General features: G+C 36.6%; 5 protein-coding genes across 6 annotated transcripts in view; 2 read left to right on the top strand and 3 right to left on the bottom strand.

The window, feature by feature from the left end:
- Nucleotides 1-1,067: 1,067 nt before the first annotated feature.
- On the top strand, nt 1,068-4,670 carry si:dkey-109j17.5 (zinc finger BED domain-containing protein 4). The gene is made up of 2 exons (XM_056733254.1): nt 1,068-1,561; nt 2,276-4,670. The coding sequence occupies exons 1-2, from the start codon at nt 1,412-1,414 to the stop codon at nt 4,001-4,003; spliced, it is 1,878 nt and encodes a 625-aa protein (XP_056589232.1). The 5' UTR covers nt 1,068-1,411; the 3' UTR covers nt 4,004-4,670.
- Nucleotides 4,671-6,922: 2,252 nt separating this feature from the next.
- Nucleotides 6,923-8,753, top strand: apobec2b (apolipoprotein B mRNA editing enzyme, catalytic polypeptide-like 2b). Its single transcript, XM_056733235.1, has 2 exons — nt 6,923-7,355; nt 7,710-8,753. The coding sequence occupies exons 1-2, from the start codon at nt 7,072-7,074 to the stop codon at nt 8,242-8,244; spliced, it is 819 nt and encodes a 272-aa protein (XP_056589213.1). The 5' UTR covers nt 6,923-7,071; the 3' UTR covers nt 8,245-8,753.
- Nucleotides 8,754-8,892: 139 nt separating this feature from the next.
- On the bottom strand, nt 8,893-10,494 carry oard1 (O-acyl-ADP-ribose deacylase 1). Its single transcript, XM_056733237.1, has 6 exons — nt 10,361-10,494; nt 9,953-10,014; nt 9,623-9,791; nt 9,475-9,533; nt 9,264-9,376; nt 8,893-9,143 (listed from the first exon to the last, which is right to left on the bottom strand). Exons 2-6 carry the CDS (start codon nt 10,001-10,003, stop codon nt 9,005-9,007), a joined length of 531 nt encoding a protein of 176 aa, XP_056589215.1. The 5' UTR covers nt 10,004-10,014; nt 10,361-10,494; the 3' UTR covers nt 8,893-9,004.
- A 612-nt stretch (nt 10,495-11,106) lies between these two features.
- Nucleotides 11,107-13,406, bottom strand: guca1b (guanylate cyclase activator 1B). The gene is made up of 4 exons (XM_056733423.1): nt 13,192-13,406; nt 12,834-12,983; nt 12,305-12,419; nt 11,107-12,138 (listed from the first exon to the last, which is right to left on the bottom strand). The coding sequence occupies exons 1-4, from the start codon at nt 13,390-13,392 to the stop codon at nt 12,011-12,013; spliced, it is 594 nt and encodes a 197-aa protein (XP_056589401.1). The 5' UTR covers nt 13,393-13,406; the 3' UTR covers nt 11,107-12,010.
- Nucleotides 13,407-16,099: 2,693 nt separating this feature from the next.
- Nucleotides 16,100-27,944, bottom strand: part of LOC130409773 (kelch domain-containing protein 8B-like) — a 93,992-nt gene continuing 82,147 nt past the window's right edge. For both annotated transcript variants that reach the window (XM_056733964.1, XM_056733962.1), the window contains exons 5-6: nt 26,300-26,401; nt 16,100-21,996 (exon numbers count right to left, since the gene is read on the bottom strand). In XM_056733964.1, coding sequence (XP_056589942.1) covers nt 21,800-21,996; nt 26,300-26,401 — 299 coding nt within the window. In that variant the 3' untranslated portion in view covers nt 16,100-21,799. The remainder of the gene's footprint in view (nt 21,997-26,299; nt 26,402-27,944) is intronic.

Here is a 27,944-nt window from a genome sequence, read left to right as displayed (position 1 = left end):
AGTTTGGTTCCAAAGTGAGAACGTGTGCATTTAGATTGTGCATTCCAATTAATATCAACCCAACTGCAGTTGGTTTGATTTGATTTAAGCCACATTAACTAAAAAATCCAGCTAACACAACCCAGAAAAATGTATAACATAATAAAAACCATGAATTTTGAAAAAAAGATTAAACGTTAAAATATCTCCTTTTGGAACCAATCTCTTTTCATGTACCAAGTGAAATCCTGCATTTTTTTAACGTAATTTTGTGTAGGCTATGGGGTGTGTTAAAAATATAAACTTTGTAAAAAGATGGTATTGTGGTCAACAGTAGCCTACTGGTGTGACCTGTTTTTTATTAACCTTTTCCAACTTAATTACCAGTGCCATAACTTCATAATTAAAGCATAAGTGAATAATTATGCATTATTATGAATAAATGGCATAATTAACTGTAATAAATGTAAAATAACTAGAAAAACAAACACTGACTTCTGTCTTATTTTGATCAGTTGGGGTCGGCGGTAATAGTGTACCACTCTTTTTGGTAGGACTACACCACTGCTAAGCACTCAGTCATACATACAGTAGTTTTATCAATAGGGATAAATATGTATGTATCAATGGATTGCACATTTTGGTGATCGTCGTGGTGTGTGCATGAAGTTCATGAACGAGTGTAAAATGCCCATTCACGTTGCTTTCCGATATATTATAGCGGACACTTTTTGCACAAGAATTCGCATAGCATGTGTTTTTTAAGGGTTAATGTCATTGGTTCATTTCTTGATTGCCGCTTCGAAGTGGTTTCTGGACATTTTAGTCATAATTTCTAACTTTCGATGCATTTGCTATGTTTGATCCGTTTAATCTGTTTTCCTGGTTTCTATTATATTTTGTCATATTGACCTACTTTTAAAGAGATAAAATGGTCATTATAATCGTTGATTGATAATGCAACACATTTCTATCACTTTATTTTGGCAGTTAATATTTGGGAAGGTTTTCGTCGGAGTGGACGGGTTTTAGAGAGTCTTTTGGCTGGAAATTGTCCACCCAATCTGGCAACCGCAGTCCACGAGCGATCTACTTCCTGGTGCTGTTCATCGCAAAAGAGCTGCTAGCGGATAGGGGAATATTTACATCACGACTGATGCGGCAAACAATATAACGTTTGTAGACTTTAGCAGGTTTGATGGATTTATGCTCTTTGTGTTTTACCGCAATTTAAAAATATAATTTACTATGATCAGTGTCAGCAAAGGTGAACGCGTTATCTCGGTCAGATTATATCTCTACATCCAGACAAGGCTGCTAATATGAATAGGAAAATGAAGACAGATTTTTTTTGATGTGTAAAGGAATAGATGGTCAGTTTGATTCGTTTTTAAATGTATTATATCCATTGTGGAAGGTTAAAAAATCATAAATGGCGTCAAAATCTAGGGTCTCCATTCTGGATTATTTCAATATCGTCTGTGAGGGGGAAAATGGCAAAATTGAATCGAACTGCAAAGCTTGTGGCACAAGGATTCAGGCGAAAAGGACAGTAACTTCTAACTTCGTTACACATTTAAAGGTAAAGGTTAACTTCTATCTCAGAGAAAGCCAATACAAATATAAAAGACATTTATACACTTGTCATAATAAGGAAATGTTTAGAATATTTATAATGTATTTCTGCGTGATCACTTAATATGATGTCCTTTTTGTTGTTGTTGCTTTTTGTGACATGTTCCATAAGCAGTTTATCTGTATGAATAGTCAGAAACACTATACAGACACATTCATTGTTAGATGTTAGGTAGCCATATTACTAATGACAAAATTGCGAGATTATTGTTCTATTTTAAGTAATTTATGTATCATTTAATCATTTCATGTAACTACTGTATGATATACTTTCAACAATTCTGTATAAAGCGATATTTGATTTAAAACATTATATAAAAATCTTAATGTAGGTAAAAAATCCGTTACAACGCAATAGAAATATGTATTTTGTTAAAACTGCACATACATTATTTGAAAGTATATTTTGTGGAGTGTTTTCTTTGTTTGCTAAAGCGTGACATGTTTGTTAATTACACATAACTTGGAAAAAGTCTAAGAAGATTTAAAAAGCTTAATGTCTATGTGGTCAATGTTCATACCAATTTTCAGAAATAAAAATGCAATTACTTCATAAAAAGTGATTAAAAAGAAACTAATAAATTATCTGAATACAGGGTTAAAAGTTTGTAGCAGATTACCTTTTTTAAGTAACTTAACCCAACACTGTTCATGTTCACAGCGCAAACATCAAGCTATGTATGATGAGTTTGTAAGGAAGAAAGATGTGAAAAGAGAGACAATGCAGACGTGTGCTGGCCCTCCAGGTGGTCGAGTCATCTCTCAAAGTGGCACCGGGATGAACAAATTTGACTACAGTGACCCGCGGCAATCCCTCATCTCTGAAGCCATTGCCAAGATGATCATCCGAGACTTGCAGCCAGCACAGATAGTGGAATACGAAGGATTTCGTGAGCTGCTTCAGCTTCTGGAGCCCCGTTACATGCCGGTACCATGTCATTATATACAACAGCAGCTTTTGCCTGCCTATGTCTCTCAGGTGCAGCAAGCTGCCAAACAGGCTCTTAAAGGGGCAGAATCCTGCAGTATGTCTCTTGACACTCTGGGTGTCAACTGTGGGTATCTTGGAGTGACTTGTCATTTCATAAATACAGACTGGAATATCAGATCTGCCCTTTTGGCATGTTTACCTCTTCCAGGCCATAGCAACACTCAGCAGATGATCACCGAGTTCGATGAGATTTCCGACTCCCACGGCATCTCCGGAAAAGTGTTCAGAGTTGTTGCCGACTCGTCGCCTTCTGAAAAAAGATCAGCTTTTCGTTTGCCTGGCTTCCATATTATTGGAAGCGATGAAGTGGAAGGGGAGGACGATTGTAGCGATGAAGAAGCTGTTACAGGAGAAAATAAGAAGGCCATGGGTATTAAGGAGAACCACAAGTCTTTAGACCAGTGTCTTGGTCGAAGTAGGATAGACTGCTTTGCTCGATTATTGGCTCAGTGTGTCAAGGAAGGAGTGTGCGCTTCCTCTCAGATATCTGTTCCTTTAAGCAAAGCAGCCAATCTTTACAACTATATTATTGCTACTGTAGCCCCTGAAAAACTGCTTCAAGTTTTCGGCTCTTCAGTTGACCAGGGACCCTCATCCAAGTACTGGAACGCACAGTTAAAAATAATGCGTCAAATGGTGGAGTCAATGGATTTTCTTGAAGACATCGTGGATAGAAGTGATCTAGTCCTCGGTAGTTTAGAAAAAGCTGTGGTACGGGAGCTGTTGGAGGTATTGGAACCTTTCGAAGAGGCCTCAGACATGGTATCTGGTGACAAGCATGTGTCCATCAGTTTAGCCCTGCCATGTGTACTAGGTCTTCGCAAGCATCTGGCAGAAGTCAATAGTCAACAGTGTTCAGGGATTGTGATGGGATTATCTCAAGCTCTGGACCGCAGGCTCGCTGGGATTCTTGAAGACCCTCTCTATGTGACAGCAACTACCCTGGATCCGCAATTCAAACTGTCTTGGAGCAGTGACGGTGACTGGCACAAGCAAGTATTGCTAGAGGAGATCGGAAAGCATTCACAGCCATTAAGTCCACTAGAACATCATTCAGAGGCCCAGCCATCACCATCTAAACGGTGCAAGCTCTTCTCTTTTATCAAGCAGAGGCCGACCGCTCAGGCCAAGACTGTGGAGCAGGAGTTGTCTACGTATCTCCACGAAGAACCAACGGATGAGGATCCATTGCAATACTGGAAGCGCAAGTCCATCGATTTCCCCTTGCTCTCGCAAGTAGCCAAGAAAGTTTTCACCGTGCCAGCAACAACCACATCGGTGGATCAGATATTTGACCTGGTCAGCAAAACATTTAAACCACAGCAATGTAGATTTCTGCCCAAAAACTTGGACACTCTGATTTACTTAAAAGCTAACTATAGAATACTTTGGTCTTAAGTGCAAAGAAAGCTTTAATGGATTTCCTTTATACTGATATCAAACCAAACACCTCAAATCTAGAAGGGGATCGTGCCTGAGATGTATCTGTCCATAGAAATGCTGTAGATTGTTTCTATAGACAATTTGATTCTATCCCCATTTTAGCAAACTGGATGTTATTGATGTAACCGTTATGGTTTAAGGCATGGTTCACCTAAAATGTACAATTCTGGCATCACATACTCATCCTCGGGACATTCCAAACATGTATGACTTTCTTTCTTCTGCAGAACACAAAAGAATATTTTTTGAAGAATGTTGATGACAGAACAACATTGACATCCAATGTATAGCCACAAACTATTGAGACATTTTTCAAAATATCTTTGTGTACCACAGTAAAGAGGCTTGAGCAACATAAAGATGTTTGTTTTTGGGTGAACTATCCCTTTAACACAAGCACTGTTTGATAGTAGTTCATGTTAGTTCACTGTTAAATAGATTATGTTGTCTACATTTACAATGAGCTATTAATCCATATTTATTGAAAGTTATTAGTTAATGAAAGTGTTGCCTTAATGTGGCTTTGTTTAAGCTTTCTAGCTTTTTATTTTATTTTTCAACCCAATACAATGGTTCTTCAAATGTAACAGGATTAAAAAAGCACACAGCTGCACATACTTGAATAATTGTGAACATTTACTAAGTTCTCCTTCACTATCAGCATGCGATTTAACCCTAGAAAAAGGTACCAACTGTTTTCATATAAAAGCTAAATTGTCCTTATTAAACATTGGGGTTTAAGCTTTGTACTCGTTAAGAATAATAATTAGTCAAATGGAGATAGAATATGCCGGACAAGCCTTTTGTACGAGTTCTTTGTGTGCAAAACCCACCCCCTAGAAAGCTGCAGGCAGTCTCTGTAATTGAAAATAATTACATTTCTATACCTTGGGGAATTGGAAAAAGCTGGGTGAATAGAGAGCAGTAAAGTCTTTGGGAAATCAAGATATGGATCTGGCAGCTGGTGTGCAGTAGGGACAATAAAATTTCAATAAGAAGTATTTGACACCAAACCCTACATTGTGTCATTAACCTGTATCTATCTCAACCTGTATCCGAATGGTCAATTTTTCTGTCTCTACTTTACAATTTCTAACCGTCTCAGTGTGTATGCATTTACATTTATAGGTTATGTGCACTTGTTTCAAGTTGTGCATCCTAGCAGTCTGTATGTCCCTGTATTCTGTAAAGTAAAAATTGCAAACAGGACATGCAATCAATAAACTCTATCTCGAAAAGATTTATGTGTAAGGTGGAGCAACACTGCTGCACCGTAGCTGTAATGAACAACCGTCTGTTCCCATTTAGTTCAGTAAAACTACAATTTCATATTACTTCATTCATATGCATATGGTAACATTGCATTTTCTTTTTGTGTACACGCAATACGAGACAACAGCCAACATTCAAATAGAAAAGCAAAGTCTATTTGACATTTCATTTCACAGAACGACCCGACCATATTGGAAGCGATAGCAGAGCCTCAATTTCATTTCTTCGTAAACAGATGCCAGAGAATCAATATGTGTATATGTTGGGTAGGGTTTGTATGGGCAATGAGCCAGTTATATTTGAGATAACAATAAAAAAAGAACATGTAAATCTGACAGTTTTTCAATCAGCTTAACATTCTTTTGATCAATAATATGCTTTCATACAACTAATTAATTTATGAGACAGACCAGCTGGCTATAAGGTGCAGGAAGTCCATTATCATTATTGGGAGGTCAGCTACAGTTTTACATATGTCAACTTTTACAATAAATGAGCCACACGTGACCAAACATTCCAGCTGCTCGCACACCCACAGATCTATATTTAAACCGTTTGTCACTGATGTATTATAAACCATAGCTGATAGCTTTGTTCTGTATACAAGCAATTGCTTTTAGCAATATCAATAGCTCTTACATGTGTCTTAAAATGAAATTTCTGGTTGTTTTTTCCATTTTTATGCTCATAAATTCTGAAAGATTCTAGGTTCTTTCAAAACCATAGTTGGGTCAAAAATGGATAAAACCCAACCCATGGGCTATACATTTACTTCCCTGGTGTCCTTTCCATACACCTCATATCTCCATTTTCCATGATTTCATTTTTATGCCATAAACATGGAGTTTGGACATCTGAGGTTTCGGAAGGATGGCGACGATATGCTGGGTAAAATCTGCGTTCATTTAACCCAATGGTTTCTCCCTTTTTAACCCAGCTATGGTTTGAAAATAACCCTGCATTTTTCCAGTGTTCTGATATACTGTCTTTGGAAACCCACATTTGACAGAAAGTCACACATTTAATGCAGACTATTTTCTACACAAGACTAATCTAGAAAATGTCTCTATTCCTCAACCTCTAAAATAAAAACAAGTTTCTGCTTTGTATTTGTAAACAGGGACCTCACAGACTGCTCACAGGTCAATGAGTTCAAGAAAAAGCTTGAGTTTTATTTCTTCAGAGAGGTCAGGTCACTATTATGCTGCTCTTTAGATGACCTTCATGTGAAAGCAGTGAGTCCCTAAACTGATACATGATCCAACTATGTGAAGAGACCAAATCACTCCGAGCTTTCTGCCAGATTTCAGTTATTAATAAACTCCCTGTTGTTGGTTATATCCCCATCAACAGAGAAGGAAAAATACTTATGAGCAAGTCATTTTTATGCAATTTGATTCAGCTATCTTAATCAGAAATTGAGCAAGAAATGTAGTTGTTGATGCACATGTTAAACACAATAGGGCGGTGACATTAAAACAATGCCGAAGTACTGAGCGTATGAAAATTCCCCTCTTCCTCATTATCCTTGGGCCTTTTTATAGCATGGAAACAAGAGAGAGCAGCTGCCCTTTTACTTTGCCTCCCTTGTGCGTTCTCTGACCTGCTCCTGTTTGTGACACGTTATCTTTATCTTCGTTTCTAGCTCTCAGACTTAGGAACATATTCAAGCTGTCATCTCTATGACTCACATAGGCTTCTAAATCAACAGCACCCCTCAAACACTCACTGACTCATCGCACAACTCAGTCATGGCGGAGAGAAAGGACAGCAAGATCCCCAGCAAGGGTCTGATGAAGAAGAAAGAGAAGAAAGTGGAGAGTAAACCCGAGAAGGAGAAAGAAAAGGTCAAAGATAAAGATGGAAAGATGAAGAAAAAGTCAGAGAAGGCCCCAGAAAATCTGCCCCAAAATGAGGATACGCCTCAGGGAAATGGAGAGGTAGCAGAAGGCGCAGAAGGAGCTCAGGGACCAGCCAAAGATGAGGAGTATCAACTGGAGCCTATAGAGCTTCCTCCGTTTGAGATCATTGTTGGGTAGGTCAACAATTTCTTGCTAAATCATTAAAGTGCATGCTATCATTATGTGTTCCTTTCTTTTGGGACTCACTTTCATTTTTACAGTGTGACCTATCTTAATATTTAGCCTAACACAGTGGTGAAATTTGTATAAAATAAACAAAAGAGAAATAGTGGACTGTACCAGACAGAACCATTCCAGGATTTGAGCATTTTTGGTGTTTTCAAATAATATTCATATTAATTTTTTAGCTTGCAATCTTGTAAAACAATACAAGACCCGAATACCATTGGACACCAACTCTGTTCAACAAGCATAGGGCTTTTTTCAGCGTCCTTTAAAATGTCCTAATAATCTGTTTTCTCCCACAGTGACAGAATGAACCCCACCTTCTTTAAATTCCAATTTAGAAATGTGGAATATTCCTCAGGGCGAAACAAGACCTTCCTGTGCTACCAGGTGGACATACAAGGGGCCACTGAAGAACCAGACGGGCTTCGTGGTTTTCTGGAGGATGAGCATTCGTGTTCACACGCTGAAGAAGCTTTCTTCCGGCAAGTGCTGGCCTATTACGACAATACGCTTCACTACACAGTAACCTGGTACACGTCCTCGAGCCCCTGCGCAGTTTGTGCTGCTAAGCTTGTGGAGATCTTGCAAGCCCGCAAGACGCTCCGCCTCATCATCCACTGCTCCCGTCTCTTTCTGTGGGAGGAGCCAGAAATACAAGCCGGACTTCAGGCACTAGTTAGTGCGGGGTGTAAGATACGCATGATGAGACCATTGGATTTTGTATACGTTTGGTCTACCTTTGTAGAGAACGAGGAAGATAACTTTACACCCTGGGAGGACTGTCAAGATAGCTATCAATATTATGATGAAAAGCTGTGTGATATTTTAAAGTAGAAAAATATGTTAGCCATAGAGATTTGATTAAATAACATTGTTTAAGGTATAGTTCACCCACAATTAAAAATGCTGTCATCATTTACTAACCCACAAGTAGTTTCAAACCTGTATAAATAACTTTTTTTGCTGATCACAAAGGAAGATAGGTGGAAGAATGTTAGGAATTTTCAGTTCTGGGACATCATTGACTACCATAAAAGGACAAATTTTAATGTCAAAGGTGCAGCAGAACAGTTTTCCTACATTCTTAAATAAATGACACAATTATTTGTTCTACTATGATGTACTTGAGGGTGAGTAAACGGTGACAGGAGTTTAGTTTTTGGGTGAACTATCCCTTCAAGTTTCTGGTTGGGAGTTTAAACTTCGGAATCAAATTCAAAACACCCTTGTGTATTTGGAGGCTTCTTAAATGTATAGGATAACCTTATTTTATTATATATTGTTTGCCAACCTTCAGAACTGGCCTTGAATTAACTTTGCAAAAACAAATAGAGATGGCTCTGATCATAACAAAACTGACAGCAAAACTGTTTTAAATATCTTCATTCAAAACAAAAACACATGCCCTCTGGTGGTGAACAGAACAGACAAACACATTAGATATCCAACAGGATGAACAAGTAAAAACAACAGATCCCAAAACCCATTATACATTAGTGTTTATTCTTAGATACCTACAACCGTCCCACCCAAAATAACAAAGGGACAAATAAAATAGTGAAAACTAGAGGGAAATTTTTAAATTCCACGGGTATCATTTTTTAAGAACACGAGTTTTAGACTTGCTTTGGTCTATTGAATAGACAGTGATGGAAACATCTGTGTTCTGGAAGACTTCAGTAATAATGGAAGAAACTTTTGACCATTCCAGTTTATCGAGTCCACAGCCAATCCTAGCAAGATAAAATGACATCAGTCATGTGTATACAGTACAACAATTAAACCGAAATAATACATTTTTTCAAACATCAATCCAAGCTGTATATATATTTCTCGTAATTCTGTCAGTTTACCGAGGCATGCATATTTTCTTAACCCTGTTGGCCAAGCAGTGTTCTCTCATTGTCGCAAGGCTATTTTTGAGAGTGTCATATGTGGGCTTCTGGTTGTACTTTTGCTTTGTAATCTAACAGAAAATAGATAAAGCATTTCAGTTAAGACAATTTCATTTTACATGACAAGTAGAAACAACAAGTTAATGTTAATAAATCCTAAAAGCATTACCAGGTAATACACAAACCGACCGGATCTTTTGAGAACAGCACACTGTCCTGGATGCTTACCTGTTAAAAGGATATAATTAAACAGGAGGTGAAAAGGTAACTTGAAGTACATGGTATTTCTTAGCACTAGTAACAAAGAGAGCACTCACCCTGAGCTAGAAGCTCTTCAACTCCACCGAATTTCCTCTTGAAGAGCACAGCTATACCTTTTCCCATACGACAGTCTTCACTGATACAGTGTGCCAGGGCGTCTGTGACAGAACAGGTGAACAAATCTCCACTCATGTACTCCAGCTTCCATCCCGAGCTGCATGGGCGCTGAAATACACAAGACAACAAATCTTTCCATACTGAGACAACCCCCTGGCATGGGTATGAGCTTCTATTAAACCAGCATCTGAATCCCCAAACCACAGAGAACAGTAATAAAACGGAATTACTTTAAGAAATAACACAAAAAATATTTTAGACATGCTTACATCTTGTGTATCTTCATCGGTGTTAACTCTGCCTTTAGAGCCCTCAGACATTTAGGAACAGACTGGACCATGGTAAGGTTGTAAAAGAAATACCACAAGGTTATCACACTATATGTGCAACATACGTAACATTAGCTCCTTTAAATTTTCCATACACGAATGTACGAGCTTGGTAGCTGTATTCAATTGATATTTCCTGGCAGCATTATAAAATACCAACATTTTAAAATCGCAGTTTGTAAGACAACAGGTTTTGAACAATTTTAAACTAGGTGTTTGAAACTAAACTGAATAAACACTTTTGACCCAACATTTGATATGAAATGGCAATGGAGTGCCCTTAGTTTATAGCAATCATGTTTTTTGCTAAATGTCACTAATGTTAGTTTAGGTGCTCTGATAACTTACCACAGTAACGAAGATAAATGTGTGCTTTACAAACGATCAAAAAAGATCGAACTAGTTTGAATGATTATAAATAAAGCAGCAGGAGAACCCAGAGCTTTCTGTTTCACATTTAGTACCTTTAAAGTTTAGCTTCGTCGTATAAAAATGCATTGACTGCCATCTAGTGGTAGGGAGATAAACCATGAAAGTTAATGATTAAGTAAATACAAGCTTATAGGATGAATAAACCCAACTATAGACAATCATTAAATGGCAAACAGACTTCTGTAACCTTACTGTTTGTGTATAAACAATGAAACTTTTTTATTTAGTTTCATACACCAGGATTTTGTCAACAAAGTGTGCAACATATCACAGGGTCCACATATACTTGAATGGTTTATAACATTGTTTTAATAAATTATCATTTAATAGGCTTGATATGGCAAATTACGCAGACATTTCAGTTTTTATAATACATTCCTTTAATTTGAAAATACACATTTATGAAAATAATGTTACTAGCAAAACTGGTGGCCATTATCATTAATTCTATGCAACAAAATGAACAAAAACATGATTTTAATAACATTATATTTCATTTATTTTTGAAGTCTTAAATTGTTGTGGCATTGTATGCAAATCATAATGAAGATACTTTTATTAATAATAAAGCACAGTACATACGGAAAGATTATAATGTTTGAGAAATGATCACTTTTTTAGTGTGACCCAGTCTTCATATTATTCATATATTTACAAACCTCAGATATGACAACATATTGTCGATACGTGTTATTACAGTATCCTATGTGATTGTGTAATATCTGAAATTAAATCCAAATGCATTACATCCACAGAGTTTGACAGCTTTTGACAAATGTTCGACAGCAATACATAAAGAAAACATCAATATATATATACACAGCAATGAAGGATGAGAAATAGACTGTGAGTATAAGAAACGAAGAGGAATTAACAGAGACACGAATCATTATGCAAGACGGTCCTCACTGAAGAACACGACATCCAGGGGGCGTGTGGTTGGATCTGACTCCTCCCACTTTATATACTTATAGCGTGATTTGGAGAGTTAAGTTGCAAACCGTGGTCGCCAAAGTTTTTATATCTTATTAATGTAATCAAAATACACTTAGCCTTACCCTGAACCTATATGTAAAAAATACGTTATTAAAAGTACTCTAACCCAAACCCTTACCCTAAAACGTATAAAATATGTTATTTAAAACACGATAGTAAATAATTTTTGTCTTCAGCAAGTTTCAACAAGCAAACCATGTTTTTCTGTCAAATTAAAAACTTTAGTTAAAACTTAATCCGGAAATGGTAGAGGAACAACAGGTGTATGACGTGTCCACCAATCGACAAATCAAGACGAAGTAGGAGGAGACTAGATCCAGTGTCGACCAATCACAATGCAATGGGAGTAGACTGGATCTAGAGACAACCTGGCCCCCTGGATCTCGCGTTTCGCAGGAACTAGTGGAGAATCCGGAAATCACACTTCACACCTTATTTCATAAAAAAAGATGATGAGAACTAACATTAATGTTCGCGGTGCTAACATTTCTAATTGAGAAGCTATATATTATCTGTGCTATGTGTGCTAGGTTTAAGGGACAGGCTTATGGTAAAGGTTTAAGGGCTTATTCAAAAGTTGTCGCTCCTGCGTCGTTGTTCATTGATCCACTCTCCAGGGTTAACATCCATCTGCAGCATCTTCATGACCCACTTGTCACGTCGTGCCCCGTCAATGAACTCATCCAGAGACAACTCCCCTGCAGACACAAACTACATCAGCTCAGTACATTTCAACAAAGAATTATGAATTACACAATTTAAAGTGAATTTATAAATGAAAGTATTACGAGAACTGTTTTAACAATTACTTGTAATTAATCACCAACAAAGCAAACAAACAAAAAGTAAAATCAGAAGTTTTACCATCTCCATTCTCGTCCACTAGCTCAAATATTCGGTCCACCACCTGATCTGGGGTCAGTAGGTTGCATTCGTCATCAAGTTCACCGTGACAGGCTTTCTTTAGTCTATAGATTGACTGTAAAAGTAAACATTACACAGGATGTCACATTGGACTAACAAATCAACAGCATGAAATAATCTTATTTTTATGACAGAACAGCCTGATTTTCAGATTATTCATGCCCATGTTGTTTCCAAGAATTTGATTAAGTATGAATAAAAGTAAATTTAAGAATGCACTTAAGTATAAATATAACCTAACTGCGGTAACAGTGTTCTTATTACATAAATTCTGCAATCATACATGTCATATTTATTAGTCCCTTGTAAACATCTCACTATAAAGTTTCATATCAAGGTCAAAGTTATTTAAACCAGTTATATTATCATATTTAACACAACATTATGTTACACAACCTTTTTTTACTTTGAAAACCATTGAGGCATTACACTCCCTGTAGTTTTTGAATTGGACACAAGGGATGATTACCTCGACAATCTCCTTTAGCTCGGTTTTGTCAATGCAGCCACTACCATCCTTGTCATACATTTTAAAAGTCCATTTTAATTTGTGCTCCAGCTTTCCTCGAAGCACAAGATTCAAGGCTGCAACGTATTCCAAAAAATCAATAGTGTTGTCCTATGAAAAAATAAAAGGGAAGGAAATCTGAGAATAAACAAACAGAAACGGCCCACTTTCTCTTCTAATCCAAAATTGTATAATCAGGTTCACAGGTATTAAATAAATATTAGGCCTAATAAAAATATTATACGTGTGCATCCTAATATTAATATTTTGAAATAGAATTGTGGAGAAAAATGTTGAGCAGTATTTGTGATTCACTTACCCCATTTTTGTCAAATGCACGGAACATGTTTTCTATGTAATCTGCTGCTTCCGGGTTATCAGTTACCCCAAAGAAGCTCTTGAACTCGTGCATGAACAGGGTCCCGCTCGGACATTCTACCACAAACTTTTTATACCACTCCTGCAGTTCAGCAACATCAATCTCTGTATCATCAGAGTCCTCACTGAGTCGCTGACCCATCACGAAAGCAGACAACAAACCAAAACCAAAGCTCTCCTTTTCAACCAAAAATGATTATGATCGCATCTGGCAGCCTCATTTCCATGGGTGTCTTACCCATCTAAACGGATACAATACTAAATGATACAATACTGTATAGATGCAATCACATAAATGTTTATCCCTTGCAAAAAGAAGCAGAAAATGGTTTTGTATTGATCAGAGTTTTCAATGCAGCCTTTCAACGAAGATGCTCGACTGGCTTTGGATTCAGCACAGATCGAATCACAGAATGAATCAGATGACTGCAAGGGATTATTCATAACAATCCATGTCTGATTCAATTAGCTTGAAACAAGATCAAGAAAAGCTTCGCTATTATTTATCATTTCGGAGAGTGTACCACTCCTGACTTGAGGTTTCAGGGCTCCTTTGTGGATATCAAAGTGTTGAAAAAACTTTTGTCTAGGTTATGGCCACAAAACACACAAGGACGTCTTTACCCTCTTGTTTACTAAGACCTCAAATTATTCTCTAAGTGCCAGAAACCAGAACTGTCCATGAAGGACCTGCAGGGGTTCATGGGACACACACACATATATGAATGTTTTAGTGTTGTAATGTTTTGCATCATAAAATAAAATAATGTTTTTCGGAAATTATGGATGAAACTCAATGTAAATTGTTACTGAGTAGATTTTTATAACAATAGGTCCGTTGTTTGTTTTAGGGTCTGGATGGGGGGTTGAGGTTTATAGGTAAAGGTTGTCCTAATGTAAACCTTAAAAAAACAGATATTGCTCTGTCCTGTGAATCATTTAGACAATCTGAGTCATAATCCTCTCTGCCCTCTGCACATACTATTTATAGTTCAAAACTAGGATCTAGAAAAGTCTGGCCTAATTCATGAGGGTGATGTGTTGGGTCTGGACAGCATAGAAAATCCAAAATGTATTTCAAAGGATTAAAACATCACTATTCTATACGTCTAATGGTTTCTGGGCACGGTTATGAAGAGGATATGTTAAAATACATTGAAGTATTGAAAGACTGTATGACAATATACATTGAAGGCAATGATATTGATAGTTGTATAATGAGAAACCGTCTGCCTTCAGCCTCAATGAAAAAGGATAACACATAATAAGTATAAAGAGGCAAAGCAGTCCACCTGATACTTTGATTACATTTAAACAATCAATATAGTATAGCTGAATGTGCTTGATTTTAGAAGTATATGGCAAATATAGGACCTTCAAATGCTACAGGTCAAAGACACTTAGATGTGTTATGTTTGAGTGTTTTCCAGTTGGTCATAGGCTACACAGGGTCGGTGTTTTGTCCATCCATGATTTTCAAATACCTTTTCTAATGTGCTGACGACATACTTCATGTGGATAAGCTCTTTGGGCCAAGAGGTATCGAGGACACTTATTGCACAACGAATTAATGATCTTATTGGATTAAAACCCTATACAATAACAAACATGATTATTGTGGTTTATATTGAAATCCTTAATAATTTGAGCTACAAAACATTATAATTATTATAAGTAGAAGCCTAGCAGTAATAATTGTAGGATAATTCAGATGCATTTAGCTTCTATATTGGGCACAAAATGTATGACATGAACAAACAAATCCTGCCCGAGTTTTAATTATACCTTAAAAATCAATAAGCTCTGAAAATGACTCATAATACCTGCAAGCAAATCAGTAATCAGGACATACTGATTGAGAAATAAGCAAACTTATGTTATGTTCCCTATCATGGCGCCTAATTAATAATTCCTGCTCATAAGTGGATTTAAATATCTTGAGATTTAATGCAGTAGCTTTTGTTTTCTCTCAAGCCTAATTACAGTTTGTATAATCATTATAATTAAAAATCATTTGTGATAATACAAATATAAGCTGCCAGGATGTGATCATTACAAGTGAACGTTTAAATTCAATTAAATTGAAGCGAAAAAATAGCTGAGGTTCTAACCCACTTGTTTTACAAAAAATGGTGCAATACTTAAAAGCGCCGCTAGGTGACAGTGTTACAGAGGCTAAACTTTATATGACGCTATGTTTTTCGTATTCTTTTGTTCTTTTAACAATAATAGCTCCAAGAAATACAGAACTGTGCACATTACTAACTAACAAGTCTACAGTGCAAAAGCTCTGATTTGAGAGGATATGAAATATGAATAATGTTATTAAAGAAATTGAATACCGTACATCCTGGCAATAATAGTTGTACTGACCCCAGGTGTCATAATTATTGTCATTATGTCATAAACAGTTTTAAAATCGTCGTGTATGCACCAGTGAGCAGCAAATTAATTGTCTCTCTCCCCTGCAAATACAGCTCACCCCATACACACAGCAGGGCAGCAAAAGCAATATTTCTGAAGCTACATCTAGCTTCTTTAATCTAGTTAAGTAGCCTTATAATCATCCCCATCACATATAGATACACTGCAGGGGAATAAAAAAGATATCAAACAAAAGAAATTAGGATAAGTACAAGGTGCTACTGTTTAATTAAAGCATAGACGGTTACATGAGCTTTTAATTAATTTGTATGCAAATGAACTCATTATTTTGTCTTGTCCTTCATCCAATTATTTGAACAAAACAGCTTCATTTATTTTCAGTGTTATGAATAAGAGGTGAAGAGAAACATAAAATCATTTTGACAAATGTCAAATCATTTAGTCATATATCAAGCTACAGCAAGTTAGGCATCAAAAGACGTCGGTGTCTACATCATCCATTATCAAAAAAGTGACATATTTTTTCTTTTGTTCTGTAAAAAATTGTGTGCAAAAAACAGAGTCACATAGGATCACATAAAAATGTTCAAAGACTTTATTACAGAAATTGTAGTAGAGGCACTACCTCACATATATAGGCACTGAACTACTGAAGTGGACTTGTGTGTCAACACGTTTCAACACAATTTAGATTGAAATCCAGACCATGTTAACCCTTCTAGCCAGTTTTCAGTTCTCCATGTGATATGCTGCTTCAATCTCTATTCACATACAATGGGGGATATAATGATGTCAAAGATTTCACTCCACTGTCATTTTCATGTAGTTTCATATATTGCTTTCCGTCTTTCATCCTGATGACAATTTTAAAGGTGCTGTAAGCATTTCTTCACTTTTGCTTTCGGAACACCACACATTAAAAGTCACTACATCCTCACAGAGATCATAGAAAACAGGCATCCAGAGAAAACACACCTGTGACAGCTCTAGACTCTGGGAACAACAAAAAGGAGCAGGTCTGCGCTTTTTGGTCAATCTGAAAACCAGCCAATGAGAAACGCTCCCTACCACTGAATCGTATTGTGTGTTTGGGTTGGCTGACATATCTTGAGGGCGGGGTTTGGAAAGAGGGTGCCTGGTTAAAATGATCTGAATTTACAGCACCTTTAAGATATCAGTAAGATTTTTGCTAAAAAGGTACACAGCATTTTTTGATAAAACGGATCTATTTTACAAATTTAATGTTTTACATTTTATCTACTTGAAACAAAGTTATAAACCACAGCCATCAACAGCATTGATATAGCCATTTTACAAAATTCATGACTACAGTGCTCATACACCAACACATCTATAGTCCCATAATTCTTCACAGAATAAAAAATGTGAATAACAGTTTCAAAGTGTAACAACAGAGGTTGATTCAGTGCATGGTCGACAACAGTACGCTAGAGGGTAAAAGAGCTTTCGCTGTGTGGATGGGTGCGGGTAATCTCATAGGACACTGTTAGTTCCCTTGGGCCGGCTGTGTGTCTCCGCTCATCTACCTCAGTGTGAAACAATCTTTCACGGCAATATTTTATATCTGGAAAACATGAACTAAAATTGTATTTCCTGCTCAGGGCTAAAACCAAGACATATCCGTCTTCAGATTAGAGATTATGCGATGCGATAATGTGTGTTTTGATTGATTTATTATGGAGATTGAGTTGTGCCCGGAGTGTCTGCGCTGTACGTTGAAGACTGTCAGGGGCCGTCAGCTACCACTATTACATCACTATATGACATCACAACATCATTAATAAACATCAGATCATCTCTACAGCTCCTGGTACCACGAGGTCAACATGATGACCTGTTACCTCACAAGTGAACAAAACAAACAGGTAAACCCACGAAACACTGGAGAAACCGCATTAGTTCACTGACTCGAATTGGAAAATCACCACAGAGAATATTCAGAACATGGAGAAACATGAAAAATCACTGCAAAACAACCGCTACTAGAGTTTAGGGGATCAATACACTGCGTTTACTCTCAAGTGATTTACATACAAATAAGGGTAAAGGATGAAATGCATTTGAACATTGTATAATGAAACAGCCCAGAGTCAAATCATTTGTATCCCTTAAAGTGATTTAAAGCACTGTGGGGATGTCTGAATTATATTCGCTGCACCTCTGAAATGAACAACTCAGAGTAAACATTTTGCACCTCTAGATATAAAAATATGAGATTTCTCCATTCAGTGAAACTCCTCATTCACCAGCTCTCTGTCTTTGGTCAAATCAATTAAAAACAAGGGAAATTTTATACAAGTAAAAATGAAAAAGAAGATGTTCAGCCATGATGTCAAATTGTGTGCCAACTTAAAAAGCTTATGAGTTTCTATTGTGTGTTTTGAATAGTTTTAGAGTTATGAGTCAAATAAAGTTATCTGTCATCATTTATTCATCCTCTTGTCTTCAAAATCTGTTGAACACAAAACAAGATATTTTGGGAAATTTCTGATTTTTTGTTCATCCAATCAAATTTAATTGGGGTCGGTTTTGTCAGTTACCAACCTTCTTCAAAATATCTTCTTTTGTGGGTACAAATAAAGACATAAGGCTAAGGCAACTTGCATTCACCTCATAGGCATGACTGTGTGTCATTTCTGTTTTTCAGAAGAAAACAGGATAGTCTTTTCCAGCACAGTGACCGCGACCTTATTTTATTCATCAAAAAACGCTTTTCTAAAAACCTATTAGAATTCCCAAGGGAACACATGGGTTGAAAATGCTAATTCTCTTTTGAGTGTTTTACGAATAACAACAAAAGAACTCTAGTGTTTCCATTTAATAGAGGCAGCGAAATGAGATGTAAGCAAAAAGACTTTGCCGTGTGAATTTGTATATTGAACAAAAAAGATGTGTATTTCCGTCTGCATCTTTTTCTCACATCGTCAGTTCTTGCAGGGCAAGGATTTGTGTGACATTTTACCTAAGTCAAAATAAAAATGAGGTAATCTGCATCAGAGCCCACATTCATACAATAATAGTAAAAAAAAGAAACTAAAGAAATAAATTGCTATCTCCTGGTGTTACATATTTCATTGTGTTCAGTTCTGTTGTTATTGATAAACTGGCATGACTCAATACAGACAGAAATATCCATCCATCACCGGTTTGTATTTCCGCTGTGACATGTTGCACAAGACCGCCGGCAGCTAGCACAATATCACAGTCATTAGGGAGGCGTGAATCTAAATAAATCTAAATGCGGATTGTATGTTTGTTGCTTTTTATCCTTATGTTTGTGAGCAGATGTGTCATTTTGATGCTGGATGTAAACCACCACTTTTTCATACACAAACCCATTCAAAACAATTTCCTTACTCAACAATCTGACCAAATACAAACACACACACACATATACTGTACACAAGCAGCCATATTCACACACACAAAGCTCTCAATGATTCAATATGAATATGTATGAACGTCTTAGTCCACCCTCAGGCACCGTATCACCAATAAAGACAGCTCATCACACATCTGACACCACAATGTGATGTAAACAGAAAGTTATACACACACACACATACACACAGACCTGATCAAAACCATCAAACCCATATTGACTGTCACCACAGAGAAACACCTGAATTTACTGTGCCCAAACCTCTCAGTAAACCTCTCAGTAAGCATTGCCAATTCCTGACATGTATGCCTTCTGTCTTCGGCATCGCAAATATGCCCAGTGACCTGATGCGCTTGTCAGATCGTCGGTGATGGGAATACAGGACCCTAGCAGGGTACCAGTGAACTGAAAATGAGACATGTGAGGTCTGCATCAAATGTTTTAGCTGATCAACAGGAAGTGAGCTCATTGTCTTCTTGCATGTCCCTTGAGAGCATTCATTTATCCTTCAGTAAATGGGTCATTCAGAAACAGTTATCGTTTGTGTGCCAGCCTACTATCACAACTAAATCCAATAAGCTCTTACCTTAAGGATCTAGTTTCTATTAAAATAAGGAAACCATCATCTGAACTTTTCAGTGTGTTTTACAGGTTTAACAATGTTGACATTTTGCTTAGGTAATTTTTTTAACAATTTACAAAATGTGACCCCGGACAACAAAACCAGTCTTATGGGTAAATTTTTCAAAATTGAGATTTTTACATAATCTGAAAGATGAATAAATACAATTTCTATTGATGTTGTAAGAAAAGGACAATATCTCGCTGAAAATAATCTGAGAGTTTTTATATATTTACGTCAGGAATTGTACAAAATATCTTCATGGAACATGATCTTTACCTCATGTCTTAAAGCTTTTTGGCATTAAAGAAAAATGTATAATTTTGACCCATACAATGTATTTTTTTCTTTTACTAAAAATGTTCCCGTGCTACTTAAAGCTGGTTTTGTAATCCTAGGTTCACAAATGGTAGTGTCAATTTTGCAACCAGGCCTTTTGAAACCTCGAGGGCAATGAAACAATGTTCTGGGATCAGTAGAAGTTAAGCACTGCTGTTTTCTGTTACTGTATGTATCTCAGTAAAAGGTTTTAAATAGACTATTAAATAGAAAGCATTTAACAGTAATGCACTTACAGTGAATCGTTCACAGGAATGCTGTCTTTAATGGTAACCGCAACAATAGTCTCAGGGCTGAAAGGCTGATTCACTTAACGACTCAAAATAAGAATAAATGAATATCTCTGCTTCACTGCGGAAACCGAAACTGTTATTGTTACCTGGTTTGACACTACAGATTATCACTTTTGCTGGTGCAACTTAATGTATTTATATTAGCTAGTAATTTGAATTAGAATATTTGGCAACGCTTTCCAATAAGGTTGTATTTGTTAACATTAGTAAATGCATCCCATTAACTAGTTGGTAAAAACTGTAATTTTACAGATTTTTCTGATATTGTTGAAATTTCCTAACTTGACAATTTTTTTTACAGAAACAAACTGCAAATTTACAAGTTTGGTGAAAAGTATTGTTAAGTTAATTTAAATGTTTTCATGTTATTTTACTTAACATTACTTTACTTATATCTATGTAACATTATGTAACTTTACATGTTACGTTGTTTTCTGCCGTCCCAGCTATACCGCTTTTTTGCAGATGTTTACAGTGAACTAACAATAAACAATACTTCTGCAGAATGTATTTATATTAGTTTATGTTAAAATTAGCATTTACTAATACTAACATATCTTATTGTTAGTTTGTGTTAGCTTATGCATAAACTTGTGTTTACAAATACAACCTTATAGTAAAGTGTTACTGAATAAATAACATTATACTGACAAAAAGCAAACAAAAAAATCATTATACTGCCTGGACTTTCAAGTGCATTACTATAAATACACAACATTTGCTTGTTTAACAAACGACTATGCGTGGTAATCAATAAAGCTTAGCTTGTTTTGAACCTGCACATTCCTTTACGCAAGATTTATGTTCTGTGTCATCTCTACTGTCTTTTGCTACAGTGTGTGCATGTGTGAATCATATGCTTTCTGCACTCAGAACATCGCTAAATTCCACATGTGCATGGGTGTGAGGATACAAAAACACACACGCACGCATCCGCCTTCGGTCCTTGCACGGCACATCCTCCGTCAGTAATAATACAAAAAGTGCTAAACATGCTACCTTAGACAGGTGCTGTGGCAGCTCGGTGGATATGGCCCTAAGTTCCTCTTTAGTTTGCCAGAAAATGACCCTGCTTTGATACTGAAAAATGCTGTACAGCTCAAAGGCGCCTGGAGTGTGTCTGTCTGTGTAGGTCTATCGATTTATATATTTTAGTATATGCGCAATCGTATATATATATATATATATATATATTTATAATAATACATATATGTTCTTTAATACAACGTTATACTAAATATATTTTTCTATAGTTAGATCAAACTTAAATGTATTCTTTGCTTGTCAAAGACTTCCAGTCCAAACGTCTTCTGTCCAGCACACCGTCCAAGCTCCAGAAGATTGTCTCCACTCTTTGAAGTATAAAGCTGATGCATTCTCTGCAGGAAAACCCTGAATGTTTGTCAGAGACATACACGTCTGCTTGGCTTCTACGCTTTTGTGTTTCCAGAGTGTATACACTCGGGACAGTACAGCATGTGAGGATTTGTTCAAGTGTGTGTGTGTGTCAGACGGCCTCTTTTAAACAGAGGGCTTCCACGGCGTTGCTGGGACCTTGGGACACCCCTCCAATGAGGAACAGCATGTCGGAGGTCTGTATGGAGGCACATGAGCAGCGAGGGCTAGGTAAGGGGGCCACGGCTTCCCATCTCCTCTTCAGCTGGTTATAACTCTCCACTGATGCCAGCGGTGTTGGTTGGTTACCTGACAAACATAAAACAACAGTGTAAAGCGTGCAGAAATTTTGAGTTAGAACAGTGATAATCTTGTTTACGTGAAAATATGAATCGTTTTGTGTCATGAGACCCTGAACATGTATCCCTGGAGCTGTGTGGATTACTTTGTGACAAAAATGCATTTGTTACAACTATTATGATGGATATATGCGCTTTTAGGAGTGGGTGACTGGGAAAAAAACAGGATTTGGATTATAATTACTCAAAAAACTGTTCCTTGCATACATCAAATCTAGATATTTTTCACAAACAAACTCCCGGTCTACACATCTCAAAGTACACAAGGCATTTCTATCATCAAAAAAATTATTTGATGTAAGTGAGTTTGACAGTGCAAACACATGAGCTGGATTCACTGTCAAGTGTACAGAAAACAATCCCACAATTCTTCACATCCTCTCCAGCCATTCAGTCATAGACATCCTCTCAACACTAGCACACAGCTCTCACAACACAGACAGACACAGACCGCGGCTGTTTCATGCAGATGAAGCATATGCCACCTGGTGGGTTTTGGGACTAAAGCAGGTTTGAACAGGTGGTGCCATGCAGATTTCTTCAAATTATGTAACTCGTATAGATTCTGCGGCTTCTGTCTCGCAGGAAACTTTTCCTCTGATGTTGCAAAAAAAATAAATAAATAAATTCTTGGCAAGCCAAATAAAAGTCTTGGCGGAAATGCAAGAAAGTCGCAGGACAGGAACATTTTCTCATTTCCCTCGGGGTCAGTGCGACTGGGCAGAGTGTTTCTCATTCTCTCGTGTTTGGCATCGAGGCCTACAGTAAATGATCACGCTGTACCTGTCGCTAAGTTTCCATGGTTACTCAAATTGAAGTGCAGATGACATGAACGGGCTGGTGCCACGACTACTGTTATCATAATTTCCTGGCAGAACAAACACTCGGGTGAATCCACTTGCGGTAATCAAAAGTGTCACGTCGAGCGGAGCTTCGTCGCCCGCTGGAAGATCTCCTGCGTGTTGCTACGCATCCTCGGGCGCTTGTATGTTCACGCAAATACATATTTGTAAAAGCAGATGAAACTGTCTTGCCATGCCTGGTGTTTTCTACATCTTTAAGATTCTCATTGTTTTTTAGAGCTAACTAATACAAAAGAATCATGGATAGCAGTGATACATTAAAGACGGCATTAAATCAAAATTGAAAAATCATATTTTTATTCAATATTGTAGTGTTTTTTTATATATGACTTATCTGTGAACTTTTTTTTATTCATGCACCCTCATAATCTTTCATCAAAAACGCTGACCCCCCTCGAAATTACACTTCATCACTTCCTGTCATGAGTAATTGCGCATGGGCACAGCTCTTTTCTTGGGAGAAATAGGGAATAATCCTTCACGATTGACAGCAAACTCGCATTCAAATCTGCTTCCATTTTGTTGGCAACATCTTCCAACGATCCAATCAGCTCTCGATCTGGGAAATCAAGTCCCGCCCAACAATTTCTCTTATTTTAGAAACGATTTCACTCAGGTATACGTCACGACACAGAAAAAAATACGATCCTTACTTTAGTTTCATCACGACTTTAAATATGACAACTAAAGTAGCTGTAATCGAACGCTAAGTATCCTTATATATTTCTCTCACTATGTCTTCATTCAATGCTTTCTTGACTTTGACGCTGTCATTGATACTAAACCCGTGATTATCTATAAACAGAGTTGAGTACAAGAAAATCTGAATGAGTACACATATAATTCAGGGACAAATCATGTGAAGAGCAATTTTCCCAACATCATCTCCAAAGTCGACCTAATAGCCGCTATTAATTCTGGAAAGACATGAGTAGCTTGAGGGAATTAACCATCTCCTCCTGTCAGTGTGTGTGTGTGTGTGTGTGTGCACGTTTCACTATACTTGGACCAGAATTTTAAATGTCAGAATCTAATAAAAATGTTAAAAACCAACTGTAAAGGACAAATTGGCTGACACTTACTAGTAAAAAAAACTGCCAAATCACATTAAATGAATGGTATAATTAAATCATAAATAATGTCAAGACAAGTACTTAGCTTGAGGATTAGTAGATAAAAATATCATTAGTCTGATATTAAAACAGTGTGTGTTAGTAAAGTCTGCGTGACATGAGAATTAAGTTTAAAAGAGAAACAGGAGAAAAGCTGAAGAGACACAGATATGTCAGTTGTGCTCACAAGAGCAGCACACACAGAGACGCAGCAACAGCAGCAACACGACAAACACACAACTAAATGAGCTTATACAGAGAGAGAGACAAACAAGAGATATAAGAGAGAATTGATCGAGCGGGTGAAAGGTGGACGTAATGTTGCGCTTAAACGTGACATACTGAAAGAAACCTGCCCTCAGTTCTCACACACTCACACTACACAATAATGTAGATACTGAGAACAACACACAGACACACATCTTAATCCTCCATTGGCTTCATTGATGCCTGAAATCCTTCTATTTCTAGACACGGGAAAAGATGAAATAAAAAATGTGCCATGTTTAATCTGTAAGGCTGTGCCCTAAATATCATTTTTCGGGTAGATGAAGAAATTTCTCGCCCACTCTTTCAGCTGACACATATTAAAGAAATATCTGCCTCTCGTAATGCAAACGCAGACAGAGGAAAAAACGCAGGAAGGTTTGCAGCCAGATATTCAGAGGTTGAACTAATAATCTGTTCATTTGAGTTTAAAGATTGAAATGAAACAATCATTTAGTTAAAAGACACATTGTGTAAAACAGGCTGTCAATAAGTAATTCTAAAGAGTCAATTTTTGTGCTGTTGAATGTTTGATTCTGATTGGTTGAAAGATAATAAATGTGTCAATTATGTATAACGGCCACTTATCATGTGGTGGGACATATAATATCAATAATTTTATTTAATTAAAAGGGAAATTTATCAAGTGTTTGTGCTCGAAATATGAATAGCTGAACATGGTACTTTTAAAACATTTAAATCAGTTGTAAAAAAATACGTTTGTTCATTTTGCTAATTTAAGAATATGAGATGATTCCTTACCAAAAAATGTAATAAATGCAAATACTTTGTTTCTGAACACTTTAAATACTGAAGATTTGTAATAAAAAAATTTAAGCATGTCCAAGAAATTAATCAATTTTAAGATAAATCACAGTGGTACCACATTACATTACATTTTTAAAGGCTATGGCCAATTTATAGATGGAAAACACAAAAAATAATTAATTTAACAACCCAAATTCATATGAAGCAGTTCCAGGTCTCTATTGACTGTATGTTTCCATATATCATTTCAAAAAGACATGCAGCCTAACACAGAAAAAAGAGCCATAAAAAAACACAATGTATAGGTCAAGCAAACTGTACATAAAAAAAGAGGAATTTTTACTTATTTTAAATAACTTTGGAAAAAAATAGCTATTTTCACTGCATAAAGAATCAAAGCTTTGCTAATAAAACAACGAAATCTTCAAAATTAGTCATGTTACAGTATCACCTTACAACTGTGAAAAAAACAATACTGCTCAGATCTGGGGATATCATCTCTCTTTAAAATTATATCGTACATCCACACAAAATATGTGACCCGAAAAGTGAATAAGTGAGTTATTGGGATACTTTGGGATACTTTGGTGCTGAGGTATTTTGGAAGCTGAACATTGCCATTAGAATATACAAAATTGTTTAAATGACGAAAATCTAAATGATTTCTGCATTTTTTTTTTAAATGTATTGTTTGGTATGTGGTGATGTGGTAACCACAATATATGCAGAATATTTGATTTCAGACCAGTTAAATATTGAAAAGTAATTTTCAATAATTCAAAAGTCCTTCATCAATTATTCCTTACATAATGAAGCTAAATTATGGCTTTCCGATTAAAATGAACGAAAGAGTGGCCTAGACTGAGGAAATGTTGACTAACTATACACGGCAACGGTGAGGATCAATAGCAATTAAACCAAGTGTGTCCTAAGGGAAAGTCACAGAGTTCACAAAGTTCTTATGAGGAGCTTGTAATTGTTGCAGCTGCTTTACTGCAAGCTCGATTCTTGTTGCTAGGTGATGTTAACGCACAGTACTTAATCATGACTACACTTAGCAACCTGACATAATGAAACCATTCGCTTTCTATTGCATTTCATTACAAGACAGTTTCTGCTGCAGGTTGTTTTGTAAAATGACAATCACTGCGTTGTTTTTTGTAGATGTTTTTCCTCGTTTTCTAAGTTCACTTGATCTTATTTGCATAATCTATGTGATGTTTTCTTGGAGGTAGTTACTCACCGAGTCCTCCTGCAGCGATGACCCGTCCCCCGAGACAGCCGGCTACGAAGTCGGCACGCTTTTCTCTCATGCGACAGCTCCGCGTACCCTTCAGCCACACACCTATAAGTCACACAGGAGGTCAACGAGAGGTCAAGATCACATGATCGATAATGGGGGACCGAGCAAGGGGTCAGGGTTCGAATGTCCAGCATCCTCCAGGAATTTTCTTTGTTTGCAAGTTGCTTATTCATAGCTCAGGAGATAGAGTTATAGGTTGTGTTTGTGATTTAAGAATCAACTCGGTGGCAGATGTTTCTGCTAAAATTGCTTATGAGAAATAAAATTGAAACACATTGTTAAATATAAAAATAAGACAATTGTTAAAGTTAGAGATGTACTGTTATATCAGCCACTAATCAGTATCGTTCGATGAAAGCAATTTTATACACTGTCAGCCAATAGTTTAAAACCAGCCGATGATCAGGGCCGATATATCCTTTCAATCAAAAGAGGACAGGAAAATGCAATGAATTTGTGCTCTGTGTTTATAAAATGTTAAGAAACATCACCAGTTCAATATTAAAGGAGTAGTTCATTTTCAAAATAAATATTGATGGTAATTTACTCACCCACATGTCGTCCGAGATGTTTATGTATTTTTTTCTTTAGTCGAAAAGAAATTAAGGTTTTTGATGAAAAAAATCATGGATTTTTCTCCATTTAATGGACTTCAATGGACTCCAAACAGTTGAAGGTCGAAATAACAGTTTCAGTGCAGCTTCATAGGGCTTTAAACGATACCAGATGATAAATAAGAGTCTTATCTAGCAAACGATCTGTCATTTTCAAAAAAAAAGATTTTTTTTATAAGCTTTATAAACACAAATGCTAGCCTTGCTCTGTTCTGCGATGCGCGTTAAGGACTTCACGTAATAGGTAGTTACGTCGAAACTTGTACGTTCAACTTGTCAACACTGACTTGGTACTACTTCCACCTATGTCAAGTTTAACCTTTTCAACGTAATTATGTATTGATGAAATTGAAGTTGACCTTCAACCGTTTGGAGTCCATTGAAATCCACTATATGGTGAAAAATCGTGGAATGTTTCATCAAAAACCTGCATTTCTTTTCGAATAAAGAAACAAATACATAAACATCTTAGATCACATGGGGGTGAGTAAATTATCATGAACATTTATTTTGAAAGTGAACTACTCCTTTAATAATGATTATATGAATTAATAACATTTCGAAAGTTACAAAATTGTAATATATCTGAGCTTTCCTGTAGCTCAGTGGTTAGAGCATTGCGTAAAGAACGCCAAGGTCATAAGTTCGATCCCAGGGATTGCACATTATTATAAACAAAATGTATAGTATAATGCAATGTAAGTTACTTTGGATAAAAGCGCCTGCCAAATGCGTTCATTTAAATGTAGAATCTGTGTCGGTCACTCTGAATAATCGGCTGTAGGTATCAGTGGAGAAATGTAATATATGTGCAACTCTAGTTAAAATACATTCTAAATACAATACATAATACATTAAGAGTCTGGAGGTGTAAAATGAGTGTAGATTGTTTAGGTAAAATAAACAGGATTTGGGTAAATGTGTTTATGTAGAGATCACAACTTTTGATTGTAGTCTTGGCAAATTTGAGC

The sequence above is a fragment of the Triplophysa dalaica genome, chromosome 20, assembly GCF_015846415.1.
Source record: "Triplophysa dalaica isolate WHDGS20190420 chromosome 20, ASM1584641v1, whole genome shotgun sequence".
Lineage (NCBI taxonomy): Eukaryota > Metazoa > Chordata > Actinopteri > Cypriniformes > Nemacheilidae > Triplophysa > Triplophysa dalaica.
The sequence above is the reverse complement of the archived record's forward strand: the minus strand, read 5'-3'. Positions and strand labels throughout refer to the sequence as shown.